This window comes from Strix aluco, chromosome 1, assembly GCF_031877795.1.
Source record: "Strix aluco isolate bStrAlu1 chromosome 1, bStrAlu1.hap1, whole genome shotgun sequence".
NCBI lineage: Eukaryota > Metazoa > Chordata > Aves > Strigiformes > Strigidae > Strix > Strix aluco.
In genome coordinates this window covers 40,372,124-40,397,938 of record NC_133931.1, presented here as the reverse complement: position 1 = coordinate 40,397,938, position 25,815 = coordinate 40,372,124, and the positions used below count along the sequence as shown (strand labels likewise).

Genomic DNA, 25,815 nt, shown 5'->3' with positions numbered 1-25,815 from the left:
GTAAAGAACATTTTAAATATTGGAGAAATCACATTGAAAAAGTAAATTACATTAGATATATACTGAATTATATTAAAGATCCATTCCCCTCCTTATATATGCACACCATTCACAAACACTAACCCTATAAGATGCTGAATATCAGTATGTTTTTGTGTGATGGAGATATATATCTGTGTTTCAGACTGAAAACAGAGTGAGAGCAGGTTTCTGCTTCTTTAGATTTTTTTTAGGGTTAAAATTCCTTACCGTCATGAATTAAAATATTTCTGTGGGTTTGGGCTTTGTATGAATGAGAAAGTAATATCAGAGGTGCAAAAATGTGCAGACTAGCTCCTAGATTCATGGCACAGCTTCTTGCTGTCACTGGGTGAAGACAAAAATGTTTTGTTGCAAAAAGAGTAGATTCAGCAGAAAAAAATTATCATACTTAGACCATGGAGCAACTGGCCACTCTGCCCTTTCATGTCTTCCTTTATAGTTCATGTACATGGATCCTTTCTACTGGTGGTGAAAATATGCATTCTCTTTCCAAGTCTGTTATTTCACTGCTCTTCATTAAAACAGAGAATCAATATGTGTGATGACAGGGAAGTCCAGGTTACATTAAGTTCAATATCAAAATTCTGTTTTACTTTCAGAGAAGGCTGCATAAAATATCCTCCCCCTTCCAAATTGATCTCTTCCCTCCACGTGTTCAGTCAGTTCTAATGCCTTCAGTGACAAACTGTGATTACAGGCACATTTTTCTCCCCTTAGTTCTGCATACTCAACACTGCAAATGAGCAAGGGATGCAGCTCCAGCCTGTGAACATCAACAAGGGAGTTCCTAATATCCCAGAATACCTTTATGAAACTGAAGGTTTTATGCCTTCAACATTGCCGTTTCTGAGGTCATAACTGCAGTTGAAGTGTAATGACTGGGACAATGCAAAGAATGAGAAGACCTGAAGCATGCTCTCAGAGTACAGAGTGGCCTTTGCAGAAAGAAAGTGATGAAGAAGTGATGAACTGGTGATGAGAAAGAAACCTGAAAATAATTGCAGTGAGATCAATATAAGGCCCTGCTGTAATATTTTTAGAGACTTGCTTCTACCATAACATTGCACTACATGTCAATCATCCAGTGGATCGGCAGACACTGGTCACCTAACAGCAACACTAAGGGGGAAAAAAACAGCCTCAATTAACAAACCAAATAAAATTATTAAATCCCTAAATATTAAGCATACTTCAAATTTGGCAACTCATTTGACTGCCTAAGGCAGTTGGTTTATAGAGTCATGTTCATTCCACTTAATATTATTAACAATTCCCAGGGAAGTACTGCATAGTTACAGTAGTTCGTACATTAATCTTTATCATATGCGCCAGAGTGCAAGCTTGCAACAGGATTATGAAAACAGAGTTCTTATTGTTTTATTTCCAAACTGATCTTTATGCAGAAAATAATGATCTAATGAGACTACTTACTAACTGACTACTAACTTCCCTGGAGCTAGAAATGCTCTCCCATCAAGTGCTGGGACAAATGCTCTTGTGAGAATTTTGAACTTTCTGCCTTTGAGCTGTTGCTTCATCTCTTCCAGTCAATGTGACTGGGTCACAGGATGCAAATACCTCATATTCCAGTTTTGAACATGCTGCGGGTTAACTTAATGGTCGTGCATGGAAATCATTCTGAAAGCACAAGCCGTCTTCCCCACAGATTCCTTTGCCTTTGCTCATGAATATTGTGGGGTTTCCTCTAAAAAGCAAGTAACTCTGTCTGGATGTTCACTCTTTCAAATAGAACAAAACCACTGGCTCTTCCCCTATCAAAGGAAAGCAAAGCTGAAAGTGCTCCTGTTGTGTTCACATTCTCAAAGTCTACTTTGTATATAAGAATATAAGAGCAGCCAGTACTGGGTCAGATCAAAGGTCCGTGTAGCCCAGTGTCTATCTCCAGCAGTGATCAGCAGTGGATGGCTAAGGCAAAGAATAAGAGCAGGGCAAGAATACAATCATTCTTTCCCAAATATTACCTGAGCCTTCAGCAATTTGTGGAACAGGGACTTCCTGAGCCAGAGGTCATGACTTCATGTTTAAAAGCCCTTAGTTAATTTTTCTTCCATGGATACGTCCAACAGTTTTCTGAAGTCTGAATTCCTGTGGAAATGAATTCTACAGCTTCACTAAATATTTTGTGAAGAAGTATGTTCTTTGGTTTGATTCAAAGCTAGCCCCTAGAGGGTTTCATTTCTCCTACTCCTTGAACTGGAAATTATGTTGAGATATTGTTCCAGTTTATCTTCCTCATGCTGCTCATTATTATGAAATATTAGAAATGATGAAAAAACCACACAACTATTTTATCTACCCTTACTCATCTTTTTTTTTTTTTTTTCCATGCTGAAAAATCTTACTCTGCTTAGCCATTTCTTATGTAGAAGTTGTTCCTTATATTTATCATTTATCACCCAGTTCTTCACTATACAATATCCTTCAGTAATTAATACAGTCCAAAGCAAAGAGACCAAGACAGTCAGCCAACTTTAATCCACCACTTCCCAGGAATTATACTCCACAATGTACAGGGGTAGCAGAAGAAATGCACCGGTACATTTAGTTGAGCTTACTGATAAGAGCAGCTGAGTGTGAATTTCGTTGTCAAGGCCATTAGGTCACCCAAAGTCTCCCAAGTACAATTTAGCACAGGTCTTATGAAGCTCATAAAGAAAGTGATTTTCAGGACCTAATTTAATGAGAGACATTCCCCTCTCCTGTCCTTTCTACAACACTAGCAAAAGCTAGTGTTATATATTCTTATAACAAAAGAGAGGTGATAGTTTGTGAAGTAGGCAGATGATCTGTGGAGCTCCTTGCCAAAGGACATTATGGGAGGATGTTCTAGAAATGGATAGTGTTCTAGGAGACACTGCGAAAGTTCAAGGACAAATTAATCCTAAAAACACAGGCACCACATTGCTGGGGAAATCCCTCAACTTAAAATGCTTGGGAGAGGGCCCATGAGAGTTCAGGTGTGAAGCTTGTCCTGTTCTTATATTATTCCCTAGACATTCCCTGTGGCTGCTGGTGGTGACAGCGCCTGGAGCTGGATGTACCTGTAGACTGACCCAGACGAACTTCTTTTACAAACCCATGCTGCCACGTTCATTAAGGCAGTCCATCTATAATACATGGCCCATTAAGGTTACCCTTTCTGTGGCTGCTGTAATGCCGCAGGAGGTTGTGCTCTCCCCGAGTTTCGCTGGGAAAGGGGTGATGTGAGAAAAAAGGCGGTGAAGACCATGGCACCAGGTGAAAGCCCGCGCTGCTAAGCTCGCCGTGACCGACTGTGCTGCTGCTTTCCCGGCTGTCAGCAGCCCGCATCTCCTTTGTCACCACTCCCTACAGAGCCCGCAGCCCGGGAGCGCCGGGAGACAGTCGGGAGACAGCCGGGCGGGCGGCAGGAGGGCTTAGGACCCAGGGGGACGGCAGCCGCCGAGTGGAAGGACCCAGGCTTTGGTGCACACGCCTCCTACCAAAAAAAAAAAAAAAAAAAAAAAAAATCCTAGCCCCGTGGAGCTGGCGCTCGCTCATTCACAGTTTTCTAGAGAGATCTGAGCCTGAACCTGGGAGCCGGGAGATCTTTCTCACCCACCCAGCTCAACAGCAAGGACACCTACAGGGGGGGGAAAATATCATCCCCCGCAGCCCCCCGCCGCCCCCCGGCAGGCTGCCTGGCGCTGTGCAGGTATTTGGATTTGTCTTTTCTCGGGTTGCAGCAGGGCGGCTCTCGGCGCTCCCCGTCCCTCCCCTGCGCCGCCGGGCCCGGGCTGCGGCGTTTCAGCACCGCCGGGCGGACAGCTCCGGCCGCAGCCACGCCGCGCTGCGGGCAGGGGCCGCTCCCCGCCTGCTCCCTGCCTGCTGCCTGCCCTGCCTGCCCTGCTCCCTGCTGCCTGCCTGCCCTGCCTGCCTGCCCTGCCTGCCTGCCCTGCCTGCCCCACTCCCTCCTGCCTGCCTGCCCTGCCTGCCTGCCCTGCCTGCCCCGCTCCCTGCTGCCTGCCTGCCCTGCCTGCCTGCCCTGCCTGCTCTGCTCCCTGCCTGCTGCCTGCCCTGTCTGCCCTGCTCCCTGCCTTTCCTGCCTCCTGCCTGCCCAACTCCCTGCCCGCCCTGCCTTCTGCCTGCCCTGCCTCCTGCTCCCTGCCTCTCCTGCCTGTCCTGCTTCTGTTTCCCTGCCTCCTGCTTTCCCTGCCTGCCTCCTTCCCCTACTCACTGCCTCCCCTGTCTCCATATCCCCTGTCTCCACTCCTTGCTGCCCCTGCCTGCCCTGCTCCCCGCCTCCTCTGCCTCTTACCTGGCCTGCTCCCTCCCTGCCTCCTTAACCTGGTCCCTGACTCCCCTGGCTGCCTCTCCTGTCTGTCCTACCTCAGTACTCTCTGCCTCCCTACCTCCTTCCCCTGCTCCCTGTCTGTCCTGCCTCCCTTCCTTGCCCTGATCTCTTATCTGCCTGTTCTACTTCCCCTGCCTGCCCTGCTTCCCTTACCTCCCCTTCCTCTTCTGCTTCCCCTGCCTCCCCTGCCTCTCCTCCCTGCCCTGATTCCTGCTTCCTGCCTCCTATCTACCCTGCCTCTTCTGCCTCCAGTTCTCCTTGCCCTGCTTCTCTGCTTCCTGCCTTCCTGTTTTCTGCCTTCCCTGTCTACTGTACTCCCTGCCCTGCTCCCTTGTCTCCTTTCCTCCCCTGACCCTGTTTCCCCCCATTCCTCACTTTCCTGCCCCTTCTTCCCCCTTCTGTTTTCCTTCTTCCTTACCATCCTCAGTCCTTCCTGAAAGAGGGCATGGGGGCTGGAAATCAGCTCAGAAGCCCAGGAGCTGGGCAAGCAGGGGAAAGAGCACAAGTTGGAAAGGAAAGTCCAGATCCAATTTGAGAGCAGGGGAGAGGTGACAGGGATAGAGGGGAAAGGCTTAAAACTGAGAGTTAAGGGACGAAGTAAGGACTCCAGCCAAGTGCCAACAGATAGGAGCTTGCCAAACAGCAGCAGATACCTGTTTGCTCCTCAGCAACTTGATGCCTGTTTTGACCAGGTTCACTCAACTTAAAGGAGGATGAGGGATTAAGAGGAGTGGGGAATGTGCTGGATCAGTCAAATGTTCTGCTTTCCCAATGGCAAACAGTGATGAATAATGGGTGCAGGGAAGAAGTGGGGTGAATTACTCCTGCCCTGTGGATCCTTTGCTGCAGGAAGTCAAGAATTAAGTTTTCTCTGCAAGCAGTGAGGGTGTTCAGAGAGGGTTTCACACAGAAAATAAACACAAAGCAAATAAAGTCTGGAGAAACCCCATGTGTGTTACTGGCCTGACTTTAATTCTATTTGCAGTGTTTTAATCCTGGGAGGGTGGGAAGGTCATAGGAAAAAGGGAGATTTCCCTTTTCAAAATGCTGATTCCTCAATCTAAACAAGCTCCAGGAATAATGAAGTTAAGGAGCAGATGGCTACTCATTGTCCATCACTGAACAGTAACTGGATCATATTTGGAAGGAAAAATTAAATTACAGAAAGGCTGCTTTCATGTGCTTTCTGAGTAATCAGATGATAACATGGATTTTCTCCAATACTAAAAGTTAATGCGGTGCGAACATCTAAATGACATATTATGTAACGGCATTATGCCATGCACTGCATAGCAAAGGTAAGGGTTTACTTTTTCATGTAATGATAAGTCAGATAACCTTATAGATCTTTCCCTGGTTTGCAGTCTGTATCCCAGCTTGAAGTTTACAGGGGCAGCTTGTGTTGTCAGCATAATCACGTCTGATATGTATCTGTTATAAAATGCTGCTGATTATTTTAAGAATTCTGTTGACTCATCCAGCTCTGAAAACTACTGAGTATTTTCTAAAAATTAGACTCTTGTAAGGCAGATGGAAAACAATGAAAGATATTGCAACCATTTCCAAAAACCTTCTTACTTTTTTATATCATTATTTATAAGTTAAAATCTGGTGCAGAGACCAGATACTCTTATACTCAGTATCATTGAGTGCTGCTGAATAGTAGTGTTAAGTGGTGTGACTGAGTTTAGCCATGGAGGAACTGCAGAATCCACCCCATAGCACTGGGTCATAATTCCTTAAACTCTATGTGCTTTGAACACAGAGACTGTTTCATTGAAACATGTAACAGCAGCCTCCTCATCTTCCAAAAGAGGACCATGTCAGTTAAAATACAAATGATCAGCCTCATAAAAGGATAGAGAATATTTCCTTCAATCTAAGACTGTAAACTAATGTAACTGTTAATTTAAGTGTACAGTTACTGAAGCAATTGTGCTCTTGTTTGGCAAAAAAGTATTATTTTCTCTTACAGACCATTGCTGTGGTGTCTGGCACATATACAAACAAAATATGACAACTGGGTCCTACTAGTGAAAAAACAAAAAAGATGCAACATCAGTCTTTTATGGAGTGAGAAGTTCAATGAACAAAAGTTCACCTAGTTTTTTGCAGATGAGTTGTTAGTCCTTTCCCTCTTGATACTAGAGCTGCTCTGAGGGTTTAGTTTGAGAATTTCCAAACAGTTTGGGGGTTTTGTGCTTGTTGTTTTTTTTTTTTTTTTTTTTTCTTCAATAGGATTTATAGAAATAAACTCCTTAAGTCTGATATGGTCCTTCACTGAGAAAACAAACCCACAAGGTAATATCAAATTATAATAAACTTCATTTCTACAGTTTTGGGAGAAGTGTCTGTGTGCAGATCTTTGTGTCTGTGCTCAGACTTCAATAGGAGAGAAAAAACGAGGAGAATTTATTGAATTTCTGAATGCAGAAATCCCTTCCTCTTTCCTTTATCACCTTCCTCTGCTCTTTCTTCCCTTCTTTCCTTCCTTCCTTCCTTGCCACCCTTTCTCCCTCCTGACTTCCTGCCTTCCTTCCCACCCCTGCCCTTCCCTTCTTCTCCCACTGCCACCCCACAGGATTATGGATGCCTTTTTCTGGTATCATGTATAAAACAGAACTAAGTCAGCCACTAATAGGGCAATAATGCATCACCATTGCATTTCCTTTTTTTAAAAAAGAACTTAATTTTTAAAATGTGGAGCAAAAGAACTGTAAAATTAGATGCATTTCATGTTACTAAAGATGTAGGACTAAATATCTTGATAATATGCTCTGTTCCTTCTTTTGCATATCTTTGTGCGGATGTTTTAACACAACTTCTGCAGTGCATTTAGGGATTTTCAGGCACCAATATTATGATCCCATGCTTTCAGATTTCTGCACATAGATTAATTATCAAACTTGGGGATCAGAATTCATGTTTTGTATACTGCTGATAATTTCATCTGCAAGAAGTTTCTATAATATTGGAAAAGTGTCCTCTTTGTCCAATACTGTACAGGATGCTTTTTGCGTGTTGACAGTTGGAGTAGTTCATGACTGACATGGAAGTCTCTCGGAGCCTGCTGCTTCTTTGACATGCCACAGGACATGCCTCACGTTCCCATAGGGATTTGCAGTTCATCTGTGGTTGGTGAATACTTAAAACTTTACAACTATGATTTGAAGAAAGATTGAAGCAATCTCATTAAGTTCACGGGTGTTTTGTTTAACTTTTTTATTTGCAAGTTGTTTAAGTTATCCTCCTTGGCATGTGGTCCCATTCCTTAATATTCAGGTAGGCAATAAGTTTTGTACATTTCAGGTCAAAAGATAATGAGGCAATTTTTTAATTTTATGTCTATTCGACAATCTTGTCAGTCTCTCCTCATACCTGTCAGCTTGTAGCAACAGCAGGACAACTGCAGGTCGGTGTTGAGAACGTGCCTGCCCTACATACTGTGCAGAGAGCTGCAAAGATCAGTTGAGTTGCTGCCGTGTTTTGTGCTGTGCCATGGCTAAATTGACACTGCTGGACAGCTAGATGTGGCCCGAGGGCAACCTGTAACTGACTCAAGCTAACAAGAAGATTGTAATAGGAGGGGAGTAGGAATGTGTGATGTATTGTTTTTACTGAACTGAAACAAATGTTAGGTTTTGTACATGAGCAAGGAGATTGCATCCTGGGAAACTGTGAGAAACCATCAAATTCCCCACATGGCTGTTACAGTCACAAACATTCACTATTTTCCTATTGAAAAGAAGGAACAATTCCCTAGTGAAAGTTTACAGGATCATGAGGACTTGAAGGAGAAAGGCTTGTGATATTTAAGTCGTTTAGGTTCACTGGGAGAACCCAGTCCCTTAGGGAAGGGCTGCAGGGAAGCAGGAGTTGTTCATAGTAGTCAAGACTGGTGAGGCCACACCTGGAGTACTGTATCCATTTCTGGGCTCCGCAGTACAAGAGACACATTGACTTATGGAGAAAGTCCAGTGAAGGATCACAAGGATGATTGAAGGACTGGAGCACCTCTCACATGAGGAAAGACTGAGGGAGCTGGGACTGTTCAGCCTGGAGAAGAGCAGGCTCAGGGGGATCTCATCAGTGTGTACAAATAACTGAAGGGAGGATGCAGAGGACAGAGCCAGGCTCTCTTCTGTGGTGCTCACTGACAGGACCAGAGGCAATGGGCACAGGCTGAAACATGGGAGGTTCCCTCTGAACATTGGGAAACACTTTTTACTGTGAGAGTGACCAAGCACTGGCACAGGTTTCTTGGAGAGGCTGTAGAGTGTCCCTCCTTGGAGATATTAAAAAGCTGTCTGGACACAGTCCTGGGAAACCAGTATGAGGTTGGACTAGATGCTCTTTAGAAGTCCTTTCCAATCTCAGCCATTCTGTGATTCTATAATAATCTGAGCAGCAGTCAGGCTATTGGACTTGGTATATGAGATAGACCTGTTGGGAACCCCCACAGGGGGGTTACACTTTGCAAAAATATAAAGAAATGGTACCCTTCTGGGACCCTGATTGTGCCATTGAAGCCTAAGGGGATTACACTGGGGACACTGGGAATATTGCAATCTACCTTTCCATTTCCTTGTGAGCAGCATGGCTTCACATTTTTCCTGTGATACAGAGCATTATGCACAGGGGAGGAAGATTGCCCAGATGTTAATGTGTAAGCTTGCGGCTCAGGAGACATATGGTCTGTTCCCAGCTCTGTAAAACGTGTCCTCCATGATCTCAGGCATATCACTCAGGGCTGTACTTCCCCCCACTGTCTGTGGAGGATGCCAGAATCTCTCAGCCAAGATCAAGAGAGAGTCAGTTTTTCTCACCACTCTCTTGAAATTAGTTCATGGAGCTAGGATATGTCCCTTTCTATGTCTGAGTGCTCCATTTCCTGCGCAGGTTCCTACTAAGGTAGCACAAGGCCACAAAGTGCCATAGGAGACATTCCTGTAAGTACAGCTATGGATTCATCCTCCCCTGTCCTTATGGAGCAATCCCTGCTAAGCAGAACATAGTTCCAAGATGTTTTCCACAGTTAACATCAAAATATTTTTTAAAATGCAATTTAATGAGATGACACCCACACTCTGAGATGAAATCATTCTAGATTACCATTTTCCCTCCCTCCCTGCCCACTCCCTTCTTTTCTGGCATAATTTTAGCAGCTAATATCTGTATGAATGCTAGGAGTTAGGAATTATATAATGAGACAAATCATAACAGTGATGCCTATTAATACCAGTTGAGGATCAAACCCTAGTGCCTTTCCCATTTGAAAGCTGTGGTAATGAAACTTCACATGAGATATAGCTTTGGACTGAATGGAAAGCACACAGTAGACAGAGGCAACTAAAATCTTTCTGGAACTGAAGTGGATGGGGAAGGGCCAAATGAACATGAGGACAGTGCTTCAAGAGGCAAATGGTGTTGCAGAGACAGCTAAGCAGGCAGGAACAAAATGATCCCGACAAGCGTCATCATCACTGAGAGAAGGTTTTGGCCAATTTTCCAGGGGATGTAGAGCAAATAGGGATTGAATGCTGATCCAGAAGCTGTCACTGAAGAGAGAACAGTAAAGCATATTAAGATCTTTGGATGTAAAGTGCAATATATACTTCCTTAAGCTATTATTTTAATTTCTTTTTAGTTAGTTAGTAAGTATTGTTAACCATTTTATTTATCAACTAATTTTTATTTTTGAGAGTCAGGCAAAAATATAAGCTCTTTGTCGGAAGACTGTATCCCACTTCCAGTATTTTACCCATCCTAAAGCCACTTTCTGTCCTTTGTCATTCTCTTATTGGGAGTGAAAATCAATAAACAATAATGGCATGTGACACCACAATTTTGGTGGAAATTTCCCTTTTTTCCCCCTGTATTAATATGTTGTGTTTCAAACCTCTGTTAATTATTTTTCATCATTTAAAGCAGGGTTTTGTTTCTTTGGAGAGATGATTTATTGTAAGTAGCTGTGAAAAGACATTAGGAGAGCAAATAGTCCTTTGGGAACAAAGAGTCACAACAGAGAAAAACAGCTGTTGAGACTAGTTGAGACAAAGAGGCTAGTGTGCCAACAAGCAGCAACAATATTCAAGATAGTGAAAAAAAGGCCGGCATCTTCATTTGGAAAAAAACCGCAACAAACCAGAACAAAGATGTAAACCTCTGAAAAATTGGCAGATGGATCAGAGCTGTACACAATGCCAGAAGAGAAGGAGAAATTGCCATGTGTGGGAGGGGGTGAAAATGGAGAAGGTGCTTCTGTTATACCTTTGGGAATGAGAATAAATCAGCACCATTTGAGAAAGCACAATGACAATTAAACTGTGTAGCTATGGAGCATTAAATTTATTGTCAAGGTAAACAGTGGGAGAACCAAATCATTCACTGATGTAAAGTCAATGGTGTTAGAGTGGATTACTAACCCCATGATTTGTGTTATGATTCAGATAGTGACAACATTGTTCATACATATTTTGGATTATTTTGCAATATATAACATTACATCAATAAAGTATTTTAGTGCCGCCTGTTCCAGCTGATAATCAGGATAATCTATACAGACTGTCCTGTAAGCTGTAACCCATGGCTATAGCTCAGCTGACTATGAGAAAAACTCTGAAATGCATTAAAAAATGTATCTTTTGTTAGACTGAGTATTTGTAAATTGCTTTTTGGCAACATCATCTGACAGGAGAGGATCCTATCTCCCTTAGCTTGGAATCATCCTGGGCATGAAGGGTGCTAATCCATTTAAATGAGGTAAAAACAGTAAGAAATTTTAATGAAAATAGGTAGCATAATTTTTGACATTAAAGGCTTGGGGATCCTACAAGAAAATCTGAAGGGCCATGCTATCTCCTTGGTCTAATCCCATTTTCTTCTGAAGCAGACTGCAGTTGACCGTTCAAGAATTTGCCTTATTTCCAAAGAAGCACCTTGGTGGAGGTGGGAGTCAGAAAAGGAGAGGAGGAAGGGGCAGTTTTACTCCCATAAACTCACAGAAAAACAATGAACCCACTGGGGGGTCACAGTTAACTGCCACAAGCCCTTGGGCCTGTTAGAACAGGTTCAGAGAAGGGCCACAAAAATGGTCAGAGGGGTGCAACACCTCTCCTATGAAGAAAGGTTGAGAGAGTTGGGGTTGTTCAGCCTGGAGAAGAGAAGGCTCTGGAGAGACATTGTTGCAACCTTTCAGTACTTAAAGGGGGCTTACGAGAAAGGTGGAAAGAGACTTTTTACTAGAGTCTGTAGTAATAGGACAAGGACTAACAGTTTAAAACTGAAAAAGGATGGGTTTAAGTTGGATATAAAGAAGAAATTTTTTATGATGGGAGTGGTGAGACACTAGAGCAGGTTGCCCAGAGAATTTGTGGATGCTCCATCAGTGGAAGTCAGGCTGGATGGGACTTTGCGCAACCTGACACAGTGAAGGATGTCCCTGCCCACGGCAGGGGGGTTGAAACAGATGATCTTCAAAGGTCCCTTCCAACCCAAACCATCCTGTGATTCCATAGTTAAAACTAGAGAGGGAAGTAATCCTTACACTACACTCCCCCAGTGACAGTGTCAGAGCAAGAATATGCTAATGCCACCATTAATTTGAGATCTCAAGCACAAAATATTGGCCTGTTTTCCCATGGTGTACATCAATTTTACATCAGTGGAATTCAGTTGATACCATCAGAGTTATCCTGATTTGGTCTATTAAAAGCAAGAGCAAAACAAATAACTGTTACTTTATTTTTATATGTGCAGTCCATCTTTAATATGACTCTCATTTCTTGATTTGAATTGAATAACCTACATCGATAGATTATCCCTGAAAACTTCAGGTTTGGTTTTTTTTTTTTTTTTTTCTGAAGTCCTTTGCACTCTGTAGTGCCTTGTAAAGGCAGCCAGCCTTCTTTCCTTCGGGCTCTGCCTTCCCAAGTTTTCCCAGGCTGATCAATCACCGGATACTCTGCCCTGCAGGTAGCTCTTCTCAATTCCAGCTCCACAGTGAATACAGGAGGCGGCTGCTTAACAAACTCTCCTTTATATCACCCACAGACAAGTCTAATGCACATTGCTGTTAAATGAAAAGCTTATCTCCCGCCACAAATGTCCTTTAAGCAAATATTCAGAAACTCTCTGTATTCAAATTTCAGGATCTCATCATGGGACTGCAGCTGTGGCATCTAAATTGCAGGTTTTATCAATGACATGCAAACTCACAAAACATGGAACTCGGGCATCCCTTGTGCTGATTGACTTCCAGGTCCTGCAATGTCACTTTGGGCAGCCCCTGGATGAAGAAATGCTCTGGGTGCTGCTCTCCTCTTTGTTTGATATGGGAACGCTGAACCCAGGGGAGTAGCTGAGTGAAATGGTTGATTTGCTATAAATAATTCATAACTTTCCAAACAGCTTTCTTCAAATACAATAAAGTATGTTTTTCACTGAGGGATTCCCTTTTAATTTTTAAAACCAATTTTTCTTTTTTGGAAATTAGAAAAAGAAAAACATCAGTTAAGCAGTGGGGCTTTTTGTTTGCTTGTCTGTTTTTGTGATGCCTGAAAAATTGGATGGATCTTGATCTTTCTTCACACACATTTCACATTGGAACAGACCTTGATCTTATTTCACACAAGTGTAACTACACAGACTTCGATGACAGCCTCTTGCTAATTATGTCACTGAAATGTAAGAGATTCACTGTACCATTTTGCTCATACATAACAGCTTAAGCAGCTTTTCTTCTGAAACTTGTAAAAACAAATTCTAGGTAAAGTACAGAAATGAAAATGAAATTCAGAACTAGGTAGTCAGGAAAGTTACAAGATACAGAAAAAAAGAATTTGAAATAAAATATATGTCTCTTCAACTAAAACACCAACCCTGACAGATTAGATTCATCAAACATTTTATTCATGGGAAGTTTCCCATAAAGATGTATTAAGTCTCAATGGGAAATATTTTGAGTGAGGTTTTGCCAAGTAGAAAATACCCCTGATGTTGGTGGAGTTCTGGGGTTTTTAAAATCAGTTTTACAATCAGCTCAGGGCCTAATGCAAAGAAAGCTACAAGCTGACAGTATGGTGATAGAACCAAAACAAACAGTTGTTATACTTAATACGATAAGTGAAAATCTGCATACTTAGAAAGCTGAAATGTAGCTCCTTATAGGGGTGGAAAAAAATTACTATTATTTTTGCTTTTGTCATACTGGGCTTGAAGTTATGGGATGCTGGAACTCCCACACTTATGTAAGACAACTTTGCAAAGTGTATGCTAACAGCAAATTGATACAGCTTAGTATCAATTGTCAATTAATCAGATTGCCTTTCTGAAAACTTGAATATATATGTTCAAGATGTCAGTGACTGCCTTATTTTAAATGCACCCATTCTGAAATTATTTGACCAGTATCCTCTTACATATGAAGCACACAAAGCAATTTTATTGCTATATAAAGTTCAGAAATGCATTCCTGTAAGCTTTATATATATATTTAATCTTTTTAAAATATATTTGCTTTTTCTTTTAGTAAGTGATGGAATAAACAACACTTTCCTTTGAATGGATTATACTACATGTGAACTGCCTGTTACTTTCTGCAAGAATAAGAAAAGCCTTTCCCTTTCATTTGTTAAATATCAACTTGATAGCAAAAAACTTCTGAATGGCTCACTCTCACAGCAGACCATTCATTGAATGGGATCAGCACTTCTCCTACTAAAATATCTGAAGTTAAGGATTTGGAAAAGAGGTTTTTGCAGAGATGACCCATTTACAAGCTGGACTTAGTCCAGAGACTATAGAGAAAGCCCGCCTGGAACTGAATGAAAACCCAGACATTTTGCATCAGGATATCCAACAAGTCAGGGACATGATCATCACAAGGCCTGACATTGGGTTTTTACGTACAGATGATGCCTTCATCTTGAGATTTCTTCGAGCCAGAAAGTTTCACCAAACTGAGGCCTTCAGACTGCTGGCTCAGTACTTCCAGTACCGCCAATTAAATCTGGATATGTTCAAAAACTTCAAGGCTGATGATCCAGGAATCAAACGGGCTCTGACAGATGGGTTTCCAGGAGTACTGGAAAATCGCGACCACTGTGGCAGGAAGATTCTTCTGCTTTTTGCAGCCAACTGGGATCAGAGTAGGTAAATGTAGATAGTGTCCTTATCTTTTTACGTACACTCACTCAACTTGTAATGGAATATTTGTGATCATACTTGAAGGAGCAAGGCCATTTTCAGTATTTTGTAACCATGAGTCCATTTCACTAAAACTTTCATCTGATCTGATCACCTCTCATTCTTCAGACATATCACCATTGAGAGATAAGAGTATATCAGTATGTCAGATAAGTAGTTTGTGTTTTTTTTCCATAAATATTTTCAGGTTTTCACCAGATAGTGTCTGTTTGCTATAAATACTTTGATGCCTATTATATAATTTCTTCAGTAATATCATAGACTAGCCAAACAGGTTGACAGCAAATGTCTCAAAACATATGGGGTTTCTCATAGCTCTTCTGGTGCAGAAGGAACTGACCATATTTATTCTGTCTCCAGACTTCCTAAGAGATAGGGTTTTTTTGTTTTAACCATTTCAGGAATTACAGCCCATGGTATAAGATTTCCACAAAGTGCATTGTAATTTCTACACATTCTGATTACAGTATGCTTGTTAGTCTGGTAAGTGGGAGATTCATGCAAAGTGTATTTTCTGTTCAGGTCATTTCTTTATAGAATGGTATGAACAAAGATATCTCCCAGCCATTATTTTAAAATGATGTCTTTAAATGTTAATGTGATTAGTCAGCTTTCACTACCTATTTGAAGTGATACAGAGGAAAGGGACTAGTCCAGGAATATCATGTTGACATTGTCCTCTTCGTCAGAAGTCATTCCATTCCATTTTCCCTGCCTTCACGATGAGATGGGGAAATGTGGAGAAAAGATGTAGGATTGCCATGTATTCTGCTGACTTTTGATAAAAATTAGATGAAAGAACAAAATTCAGATTCAGGTTTTGACTGTCATAAATTCTGATGAGTTCCAGGTATGATTTGGTCTTGGCATGGTCTAAAGTTGTCCATGAAAGTGTCTCATCCTTAGGAGTCAATAGATTGGAGCTTTGAATTTATGTTATAGAAATTATTAGAGAACAATATACATATGCCTGCAATTTTTCATGTTAATTATTTTCTGGGAAAACCTTTCATCTCCATGTGAACACAGAGTTCAGAAGTGTTTCTAATTTCCTTTGTGTGTACAGATCTGGTAAATAAATGTACAGAAAAAGTTACAGAAATGTAACTTTACATATACAAAAGTATTTGATCAAATCAAAAAGTGAAGCCAGTGATAAAAGTCCTATTGATTACAAAGGGGTCAGCAGTTTATCTATCTCCTCTCTTTTTGAACTGTGAGCTTGTCTTTCTTCCAGTCACAAAACCTGTTCCTTTAGCATTTGGCCTGTAAAGAAAGATGAATGAAAAGGTATCTTGAATTAATAGAAAGTATCATCTTTAGAGGACGTGGCTCTGCTGGTTGCATTAAGGGATTTAGGTATTATATAGACCCAGCTTTGGGTTTCTGATTCCTCAACAAAATGAATCCTTGCGATTAACCTCGTACATCACATCCTGCTCCTGGAAAGCTGAGTGCTGCTGTCTAAGGCTCCTGCAATGAGATTTTGACAGAACATTGATTCCTGTCAGATTTTGGCTCAAATTTTCAGCAAGCCCTTTAATATGCATCCATGAATATGTGTGTGTGTGTGTAAAAACCAAAGCGATTCCGCATGCAAGATACCTTGTTTCTGAAAAAGTAATTCTAACCTTCAAAGAAGAAAGCTTGAGGCAAATAGGATAAGGTATACTTTCCTAAGTCCCCTCAGTGAAATTAAAAATCACTTGCAAATTTTACCACTGTTCAGTCACTGAGGCTCAACTCCTCCATGGTTTCAAATGACAGGAAGTATAATTTCTGTGGGCTTTTGTAGTGCTCCAAGTACAACAAGGATTTGGGACAGGAATTGGGCTGTAAGTAAATAGAGGGATGACCTTTTCCTTTTTTACTGTCTAAAGGCATCAGTAAGAGCAAAAGCTGTTAAGGAACAGGAAATTATGAGTGCAAAGTCCTATTAAGCAGCAGGGAAGCAGCTTATTGACCAGAAGAAATAGATATTCCTATATATTTCACAAAAAAACCCTCAAGCAAACAGGCATTGTGTATATCTTACATACATGTATCTTGGGCAACCTTTCTATAGATGTGTCTTCAGTGATCGTAAGATCGTTTACAAGCTTACAATTCAGCTGAATGCTAATGCAACCAATTCATATGATATTGTGATGTTGACATGCAAGAGCTCAGCCTTCAGCATGCCTTTCCTAACTTTAATCTCATTTGCAGCTGGTTGTGTCTTCTCTTCCTTTATGATTAAATCATAATTTATAAGGGATGATTTATAAAGAATCATTTAAAATCAGCATAGCTATAATCCATAAACTGATTTTCACTCCAGACATTCTTACCATTTATAGTTCTGGGAGTATTGTGGCTTTAGGGATCACATGTCAAGGAGAAAGAAGCAGCCTCAAAATTTTTTAGTCTTAAAAATATATTGATTTTTAAAAGGAAATGTCATTATTTGTGTAATGTGACTTCTTGGACAAATCAGATCCAAGATGTTTTTAATGGATTCCCTGTATCAAAGGTAAAACTTCTGTGTGAGATTTTAGAAACTTTTGGTATTTCATCTTCAAGAATATAATTGATAGATCTAACATCTCTAGAAAACTGGGTTTTCATTTCCAGTGTCAATGTTTCCAGCTTCAAATTCCAGTTGCTGGATTGTATTAGTTTAAAGGGACTACAAAAATATGACAGCTTCCCATGTTTGTACTTTTGTGTTGTGTCCATGTCATCTTTTAACCTACTTTTGAATTCACTGAGGATGCAGCACTGTAGGGTAAGTTACTGTCAGGTAACAAGGAGATAGTACATTAGCTACTCTACAGCAGTGGTTCTTGTGTTCACTGTTAAGCATGGTGAATGTAAAACAGCTAACCCTCTTTTTCTTAAGGACAAAACAACCTTGTGTTGTCTACAGGGTAAAGAACATACCTGTGGGCAGCCAGCACAACAGAGATGATGTTCTGCAAAGTATTGCACTAACTTAATGTCTTGCAATATATTTACACTGCCAAAGCTTAAATAGATTGAACTTCTTTACTCTCAGAATTAGGAAGATTTTCCAGGTTGCTAACACTTCATCATTCTTTTCTGGACCTTTCCTATCATTCTAGCATTGTTGCTAATGTGCAGGTGGGTGAACTGAATACAAACTTTCATTAATAAACCATCATGTGGTAACACCATCTCTTCTGTTCGTAGTTCCTTCTTTTTAGATATAAGATTGTTGCTGTTTTCTTAGCTACTCTATCACATTTTGAGCTCATGTTCAGCTCAACTCTGCTTCCAAGTCACTGTTTCCTAAAATACAAACACCACTGGTAAATGTGTCATACATTCTCATCCATAATGTGGGCACAGTCTAGCATGTGATTCACACTCTTCTGCAGAGCTAAACCTGTCCTCCTCATCAGTTAACATTGCATAGGTTTTGTGACATCTGCAAAGTTCACTGGCAAGGATTTTATTTTTGCTTCTACATTGCTGAAAAATATAATGATTATTGTTTTGACCAAAACCTGCTTGATGACTAGGAAAAAAACACAAGGAATGATAATTCTTACTGCCAAAGAACTAGCTGAGATCTATCATGGTGCTAGGGTTTCATTCATTTGACATGTGCTGCATTGGTTTGATTTTGCTCTATTTTTTAGACAGGTTTCTTCGAGATGATGCCATTGCTTTCTCTCTAGGTCCTGCATAGTATATTTTGGATCTGTTAGATAATGTTAATCACATATGATACAGAACAGAAAGCTTCAGAGGTATTGAATAAGTGAAAATGAGAGCATGGATAGAAAAGAAAAAGATTAGTTCCAAACTGAGGGAGAGGAAAAATGTTGTTATATTACTGTACACTAGAGAATCCGTGCAGGGGGGGGCCATTGTTCACTTTGATCAGAGCTCAGTCCTCAGAGGTACAGAATAATCCAACTACAAGGTGTGAACTCACCCCAAACCCTCAAAGGCTTCACATATACCACTGTTTACAGAGCACCTAATTTTTAAATGGAAATCGTAGAGTGATAAAGACAGATAAGGATGTCAAACTGATCTTGTCAGGAACTTTTTTTATTAAATAATTTGCATCATAAAATATCCCAGTTGGTAAAACAAGTACATGTGTACATACAAACATAGAGTTTTGATGAGACCTGAACCAGGATTTCACATAAAAACAAATGTGCCATGTGCTGGATTACGAATACTCTTTCTCACACTTTTCCATTTCAGCAGTCTCACCAAACCTAAGCCCCCATTCCTCTGATGCACCTCTAGTGAAACTGAAGCTTTTAAATAAGTCAGATGAGAGTTCCTTTTTGGCTGTTGGATTGAGGAAAGCCTTCACTAACTGCTGCAGCTCTTCCTAGGTCTGCTACTGCTTTCTAATATATCCTGCCTGTACACTGGGGAGATGGGGGTTTGGGCGAACAAGTAATTCAGCAGAAGGTGTTCATTAATCTTCCAAGGAAAGATATTTCCTTCAAGATCATTCAGCCAGAGTAAAATTTATTTCTGTGCAGAGAGCTAGCAGAAGGGCTATCTCCAATCATGTTCCGCTGAGAATAGGGTCTTGGGGTAAGGGGACAGAAGGTTGCCCATTGTCTTTTGCAGTAAAATGGTAATTAATTTCTGTCTTCATCTCTGGACTTTTGTATCTTAGAAGCTGTCACATAACTCCAAAAATTCTGTAAGTCAGACGGAAAAAAACTGCTGCTTTATTTACAACATATATTCCCAAGTCAGCTGCTAGCTATAAATTCTCTTTTATTAACCAAGGAATCTCAAATGCCAGGTACTTACCATTCCGTAGAAAAGTGTATTGAGATAGGCTAAAGGGCAAGGAAATACTCTGACATAGTGGTAAACCAACAGCTATAAATATTTTAAAGGATCACGATAGAAAAAATGATGTCCTTGCTGAGAATGCTCATAGTGGTGTAATTACAAAGATATTATCATCAGCATATCCTGTCGGTATAAATGAATATGTCTGAAATGCTGATTATTTCAATATATTTCAAGGATAATCTCAGATGCTTAATAGAATATGAAGGAATAAACATCTGTTGAGACTGATTTATAGTCACAGGCAAAGTGTGGCAATAACTTAGCCTCATAGCTGTTTATTATGAGAGATTGAAGCTGAAATATGGCCAGCCCTAACACCAGAATGATTTTTACATAGCAAGTCTCTGTTTGGCTAGGAGATAGTGCTTCTGTGTTGGGAGATGCTTACAGTAATACAGATTGAGGTTGTGGTTCAAGCGTTGCATTAACCAATAAACAGCCTAGAAACACACTATATTAAAAAAAAATTATATTACAATATTGCATTACTGACCTAGTCTGAAATGGTAGCAGAATTCAGGGTAGTAGAGGAAGGAAGTGTAGCATAAGCAGAATATTCATTTCAAGGAGTAACAGATGTGCAAATTAAATATTGGACAAAGAAGATTAAAAGGAGTTCTGTCTTGTAATGTTTTAATTTGTTTGGAGGTGGCAACTTAATTCAATTAGTACCATTTGTTATGGAAGCCATGTATGGGAAGGCAATTGTAGTCCATATGAATGACAGAAGGATGACATACACAAATGGCAGTCCTGGGGAGGGCTGAGAAGGGAATCAAGGAAGAGAGAGAAAATGTCTGAAAAACAACAGCTGGGAAAGTTATGAAGCATATGTTGAAGAACGAGAGAAGCCTGACTGAAAGGAAAAAAAAAATCAATGGTGGGGGTTAAGGCAATAGAACACATATTGAGAAGGAAGAGAAGGTGAATGGATTAAGTTGGGCTGAGGGCTGACTGAAGAGCTGTGAAGGACAGTGCTAGTGGGTGAGACAGACAATTGCTGAAACTGGCCTGTGGGATAACAAAGGGAAACGAAGGACAGACTGGAAAGTGGCTCTGTGCCACCTGCCTGCCATGGAGAAAAGAAACCAAATTCAATCCCCAAGCTTTATAAACCAGAGAGGACCGTTGATTAAGAAAAATACACACACACAAACACACATACACAACAAACACATGTGCACACATGCACACACCCCACCCTTCCTTCCCAGACTGTGTCAAAAGACTCAAATTTTGTGTGAGGGTTTATGTCTGGGTGGCAGAAAAGAGAACCTGCATACAGTTGTGATAGCACTTGTCCCTTGTCTCTAGGAAATGACCCATACTCCTACATGAGCCATGTATGTCATCCTCGCAGCTGGGTTCTGCAAAAGAACATTATAGCAGAGCTATAGCAACACAATAGTATGAAGTCAAACAATATGACATCCCACTTGGTTCTTCATCCCTCTGACCCCTGGGAACAGCTGGTGATCACGAATGAATGTTCTTACAAATAGGAGTTTTTTGAGGTGAGACTTCATAGGAAGAGATCAGAATATTTTTTGTCGGAGCTTTTCCTAGATCAAGTTTTCTAAATATCTGGTATTCTGATCAGTTTCTAACTTGCCAACCTAATTAAAAGGAGCTAAGACAAATTCATGCATTGCAGCAGGAACAGAAGTCAGGGGAGGAAGAAACCATAATTCTCTGACTACCTATTTAATAGGCTACATGCAGTAGAAGTGTCAGAAAAGAGTGGAGATCCTGAGCTGGAATCCTTAAATACATTAGAAATTTTAAAATTCTAATTTCTTGATATATTATTTCCCCAGGCCATAAGTTATTTTAGACTCTTTCCTCTGAACTCCAAGCCTCTATATCAATTGGGTTTTACATAAAAATAGTCATTTTTTTCACCACACCCTTGTAGGTACTAAGCATCCTCCACTTCCAGCACCCTCAAAGCAGCACAAGGGATGCTGGGGAACTGCTGCCATTAGCAGGCTGGATGATCCCAGTGGAGTTACACTGGACAGCATGAATTCAGACAAGATGTGCATGGTTTAGGGGGTGCTGAGCTCCATGAAACAGCTGAATAACCTGTTGGGGTAAATTCTACCCTGCTACCATGGTAACCCTGCTTCAGGGTGCTCGTCTTCCTTGGCAAGGCTGGAGGACAAGAGAGACATCAGCTCTTGTAGTTGCACTGAGGAGAGTGCCCCAACCATGTATCTCTGGGATGGTCTTGATAATGTGAGGAAGGAAGTGGTAGAAGCACCCATTTGTCACTGGCACCTAAAAATTTAACAGACCAGACAGAGGTGGAGGCCTAGGGAAAGGATGGAGGAGTAAAGACATTTCAATAAACTAGCCTGAAGATTGAGTTGTCAAAACTCTTCTGTACAAGATATTTTGCCTCTTTTGACATGGGTAAGCCACTAAAAGAGGTGAAGCATCATAATTAATATGCCATGACTGAATACTTTATTCCTAAAGAGAAGAAAATGGAATCACTCCTTGAGGAAGAGGAAAGTTTTGTCTTAAATTCTGATAGCACTCTCACAGTTTTTATTTTTAATAAGTGCAGCAACCACAGGGGCAGAAAAAGCAGCTATCCCTTGCTCCTGGACCGTGATAATTTCAGCTCTGGAAACTTCCTGTAGGGTCCATTGGTAGTGGGAGACAGAGGGCAAAGCCAGCCAGTTAGCCTCTTGCTGGAACTATTTCCTATGCAGCTGCCTATTTTCCGCCTGTGCTGAGCAAACTTGCATCAGTAAAGATTAATTTTTAAGGGAAAGGTAATATGCAAATATCTTCATTGGTGCTTTTTCTTTATAGAAATATGCTACCCCCTTTCCACTTTCCCATTGCAGACACTCAGTGGATGGCATGTGTCTGTGCATGCATCAAGACATGCGGTGTCAGCTGTCTTTCACATATACAGTATAAATCACAGCACCAAGTAATGTTATAATGCTATGAGATCAATAACAATCTATTTGAAAAATGCATATGGACTATATATATAATATCCCATAGCACATCTTTAGAGGGCCAAAATTCAGAATTTGATTGAATCTGTAAGATTCTAAGCTATTGACTGCCATATTTTTGAAGTTAATGTATCAGTATACATAAGGGGAAATATTTGCTTTTCAGAGGAATATTAGTATGTTTTCCATTTTAATCTTGACAACCTGCTGTGTATTAAACCCCTTGTTAGGGACCTGCTGCTGGCCACTGTCACAACAAGGATTTGGGGCCAGAGGAACTTTTGGTTTGATCCAGTAGACTTTATAAGACAGGTACTCATATACTTTTCAAGACATACAGTTGATGGTCTAAATTAACAAAGCAGGAAGCTCGAGACTTTTTTTTTCACCTTTTTAGACTAGTATGGTTTTCTTCATTGAGTTCAAGTTACAAGCCATCCCCACGCCTTCCTTATTCTTTCCCATGGGTAGTCTTGTGCTTCCTTTCAGAAAGCCATAATTTCAGTTCCTCAGGTTTTATACCATGTCAGCAGAGGAACTGAATTCCGTACATTCAGATATGAATGAAGTAATAAAGGTGAAAAAAAGTGGTAACAAGCACAAGGCCACTGCTACAGTGTGATCAGGGACATGCATTCCTCTTCCCTGTGCTAAACCTTTCACTCTTTCCTTCCTTCTGGCTTCTTTTCACAGCAAATTTAAGTGATAGCAGTCATGTATATTAAATATGCACAGATAAATCTACAGAGTATATGTGGTACCTATACCACTTCGGAGTGCTAGGGTATGTGTTAGCACACAGAATTTCTTTTGTATAGGTATTTCTGACCAGGAAAATCCACACCAGAGTGAGATAACCCTGTCTAAGGCATATTCATCCTCTCCTATTATCTTGGACCTGTGATCCTCTAAGCTGTTCTCACTTTGCGAGGTTTCTGAATGAGAATGCATTGCCTTGTTTTCCCAGGGATAATCCTACCCATCTGTTTTGTAAGTACAAAAGGAGAAATGTGATTTATATTGAAAGAGAAAGAGACTGCTGAAAAATCCTTCTTCCAAATGCACAGCAATATTCATTTGGAAATTGAGATAAAAAGGGAGGAGGAATAAACTCTGACCTAGGGAGAGATGGTAGGAAACCTCTCCATTTCTTAGGTTCTCATTTACATGTAAGTCACTTTTAGCTGGCTACTGCAATTTAAATTCACTTTCACTCTGATAAAGCCTTCAATTCTGTTTGAATAAAAGAACTTTGCAAGTCTGGGGAAAATGGCAATTTGTGTATGCTGTGGCTGCCAACAAATGCTTTTCTTTTTTCCAGCATCTTATTATTATTCTCTGTTAAAATGTATACACAGGTAGATGTACATTCACTTTCTTTCAGAGAACATTTTATATGATTCATTTAGAAGTAATTCAGGATCATTTGGGGTTTTGCTTCAAAAAGAGGCATATCAGATGCAGACTCCATCTTAAAAGCCAAGGACCCTTGTGAGACATACCTGCCATTACTGGTTTAGTCCTGGCTGACACGTTTGTCTCTGCTGGGATTTTCTCAACTCTTGGTTTGTTAAATAAGATATTCATGGTTAATTAATGGAGAAAATACTGATTAGGTACAAAAGGATTTGGGGGTAAAGGATGAACTACAAATGGAATGATACAGTAAGGCGATACCATTGAGGAAACAATGTCTGTGAGCTGTATTACAGGAATGTTGTCTGCAGGACACCAGCAGTTACTCACCTTTATTCACCTCAACTGACCTGACCTAAGTACAAGAAACAAATCTGAGCTAAGTCAAGGAAAGAATAATAAAACAAGAAGTCTGGAAAATATGACAATGTAATAAAAGTTGAGGACAGTAAGAGATGGGATATGAATTTTCCTATATATAAAAGTTTACCTTGATAAAAGGTGGTGGTGAAAAGATCCCCATCTCCCTGGAGATGGGAATACAGAATAAAACCCAATTAAGTAATCTTCAGAAGAATTAGATTTCCAACAATTAGAAAACATTTTGCAATCATTAAGATGTTTCAGGACCCGAACAGTTAACCGAGGCACTCTGTGGACTCCTCATCACTGAATTTTTTACTGAAGAAGTCAAAGACAAGCTAGGAGTACTTGTGATGGTACAGTGCAGGAGATGTAAGAGATGCTGTCCCCTATTTCTAGGATTCATTTTACTTTGTCAAAAGCCTCTGAGGAGGATAAACTCAGAAGGTGCTTTAAGATATCTTGCAATTTAAGAACATAAACATTATATCAGTAACCTCTGGTATCTAAAAGTCCAGCAGAATGTCTTGTGTATAAGAAATGCTGTGTAAAAGCTGTCTTCCCATTTGGGATTCTGAATACTTGTTAGGTGTTTTATGCCTCTATTATATTTGAAAATGGATAGTTCTGATATTTTATGGTATTCCAGTGTCATTGTTTCCCACAGTGGAGCTGTGTCTCGTACTCACTGTGTGCTAAGGAGGATAATGGTCACAAAACTCGTCTCCAAGGTCTACTGCAGCCTTCTTGCTCGATGAGAATCTGTTTGAAATCACTGAATAATGCAGGTGTCCTAACTTTGTGAAAAGGTTTCTATGCTTATCTGTGATTTGGAAAACTGCAGAATCTCTAGGTAGGTAGCCCATCTAGAAATAGCCCTCCAGTGGGGCTTTTCTGACATGACCCCAATAAAAGGAGTGCTAAGAATTCAGGAAAATATCAATGAACAGATGCTCTGGCAGGAGTAGTATGCAGATGCAGTGAGTGAGAAGGGCTCTTTCTTGTGCCTGTCTTACTTTCAGAGGCATTGAATTTTCCCATGGGAGGAAGTTTCTGAAGTACTGAGTGTGGCTGTTTGTGAAACGTCTCAGTGCAGACATAGTGTTGGTTACATGTTCATGGAGGGAATGCTCCAGTCAATGCATGAGCCACATGGCCTGTCCTGTTGGCTGCTGTTGAGGAGACAGCACAAAAAGGGCCTTCAGAGCTCTTGCTGGCCCTGCAAATCAGCAGTCACATCCCTACATTCAAAGAAATTTAATTAGAGTAAAGCCACATTTATCTTAACTCTGAAATACACTGGAATATGGTTCTGGCACAGCTGAGTATCTAGTCTCTTGGACATTAAATGCTGTTCTTGAATACTACTGGACCTAGCAAGTCAAAAATACTGTCTTAGTAGAGTGGGTTTGAACTTCAAGGAGTTTACTGTGTTATCTCATTCAGCTGCACTAGAGTCAGGGAAAGACAGTGAGTAGCAAAGGTTATATTAACATATAATGCAGGGAGATAACCTACAGGCAATTGTCAAACACAATAAAATGTGCAGACTTTAAATGCTACTGCATCAGAACTCTTGTCCAGTCAATCCAGACCATGGCTGTTGAACTGGGTGACCACTTACTGCATGATGTA

The 25,815-nt window shown here is 40.7% G+C and overlaps 1 protein-coding gene across 3 annotated transcripts in view; it reads left to right on the top strand.

Annotated features, from left to right (window-relative positions):
* The first annotated feature begins 3,300 nt into the window (after window positions 1-3,300).
* Window positions 3,301-25,815, top strand: part of CLVS1 (clavesin 1) — a 110,928-nt gene continuing 88,413 nt past the window's right edge. Inside the window, exons 1-3 of one of the 3 annotated variants that reach the window (XM_074818487.1) lie at window positions 3,301-3,736; window positions 6,614-6,676; window positions 13,905-14,527. In XM_074818487.1, the coding sequence (XP_074674588.1) occupies window positions 14,139-14,527 (389 nt within the window). In that variant the 5' untranslated portion in view covers window positions 3,301-3,736; window positions 6,614-6,676; window positions 13,905-14,138. Of the gene's footprint in view, window positions 3,737-6,613; window positions 6,677-7,400; window positions 7,510-13,904; window positions 14,528-25,815 lie in introns of those variants that run through there. The other 2 variants (XM_074818495.1, XM_074818505.1) reach the window with 2 other exon arrangements.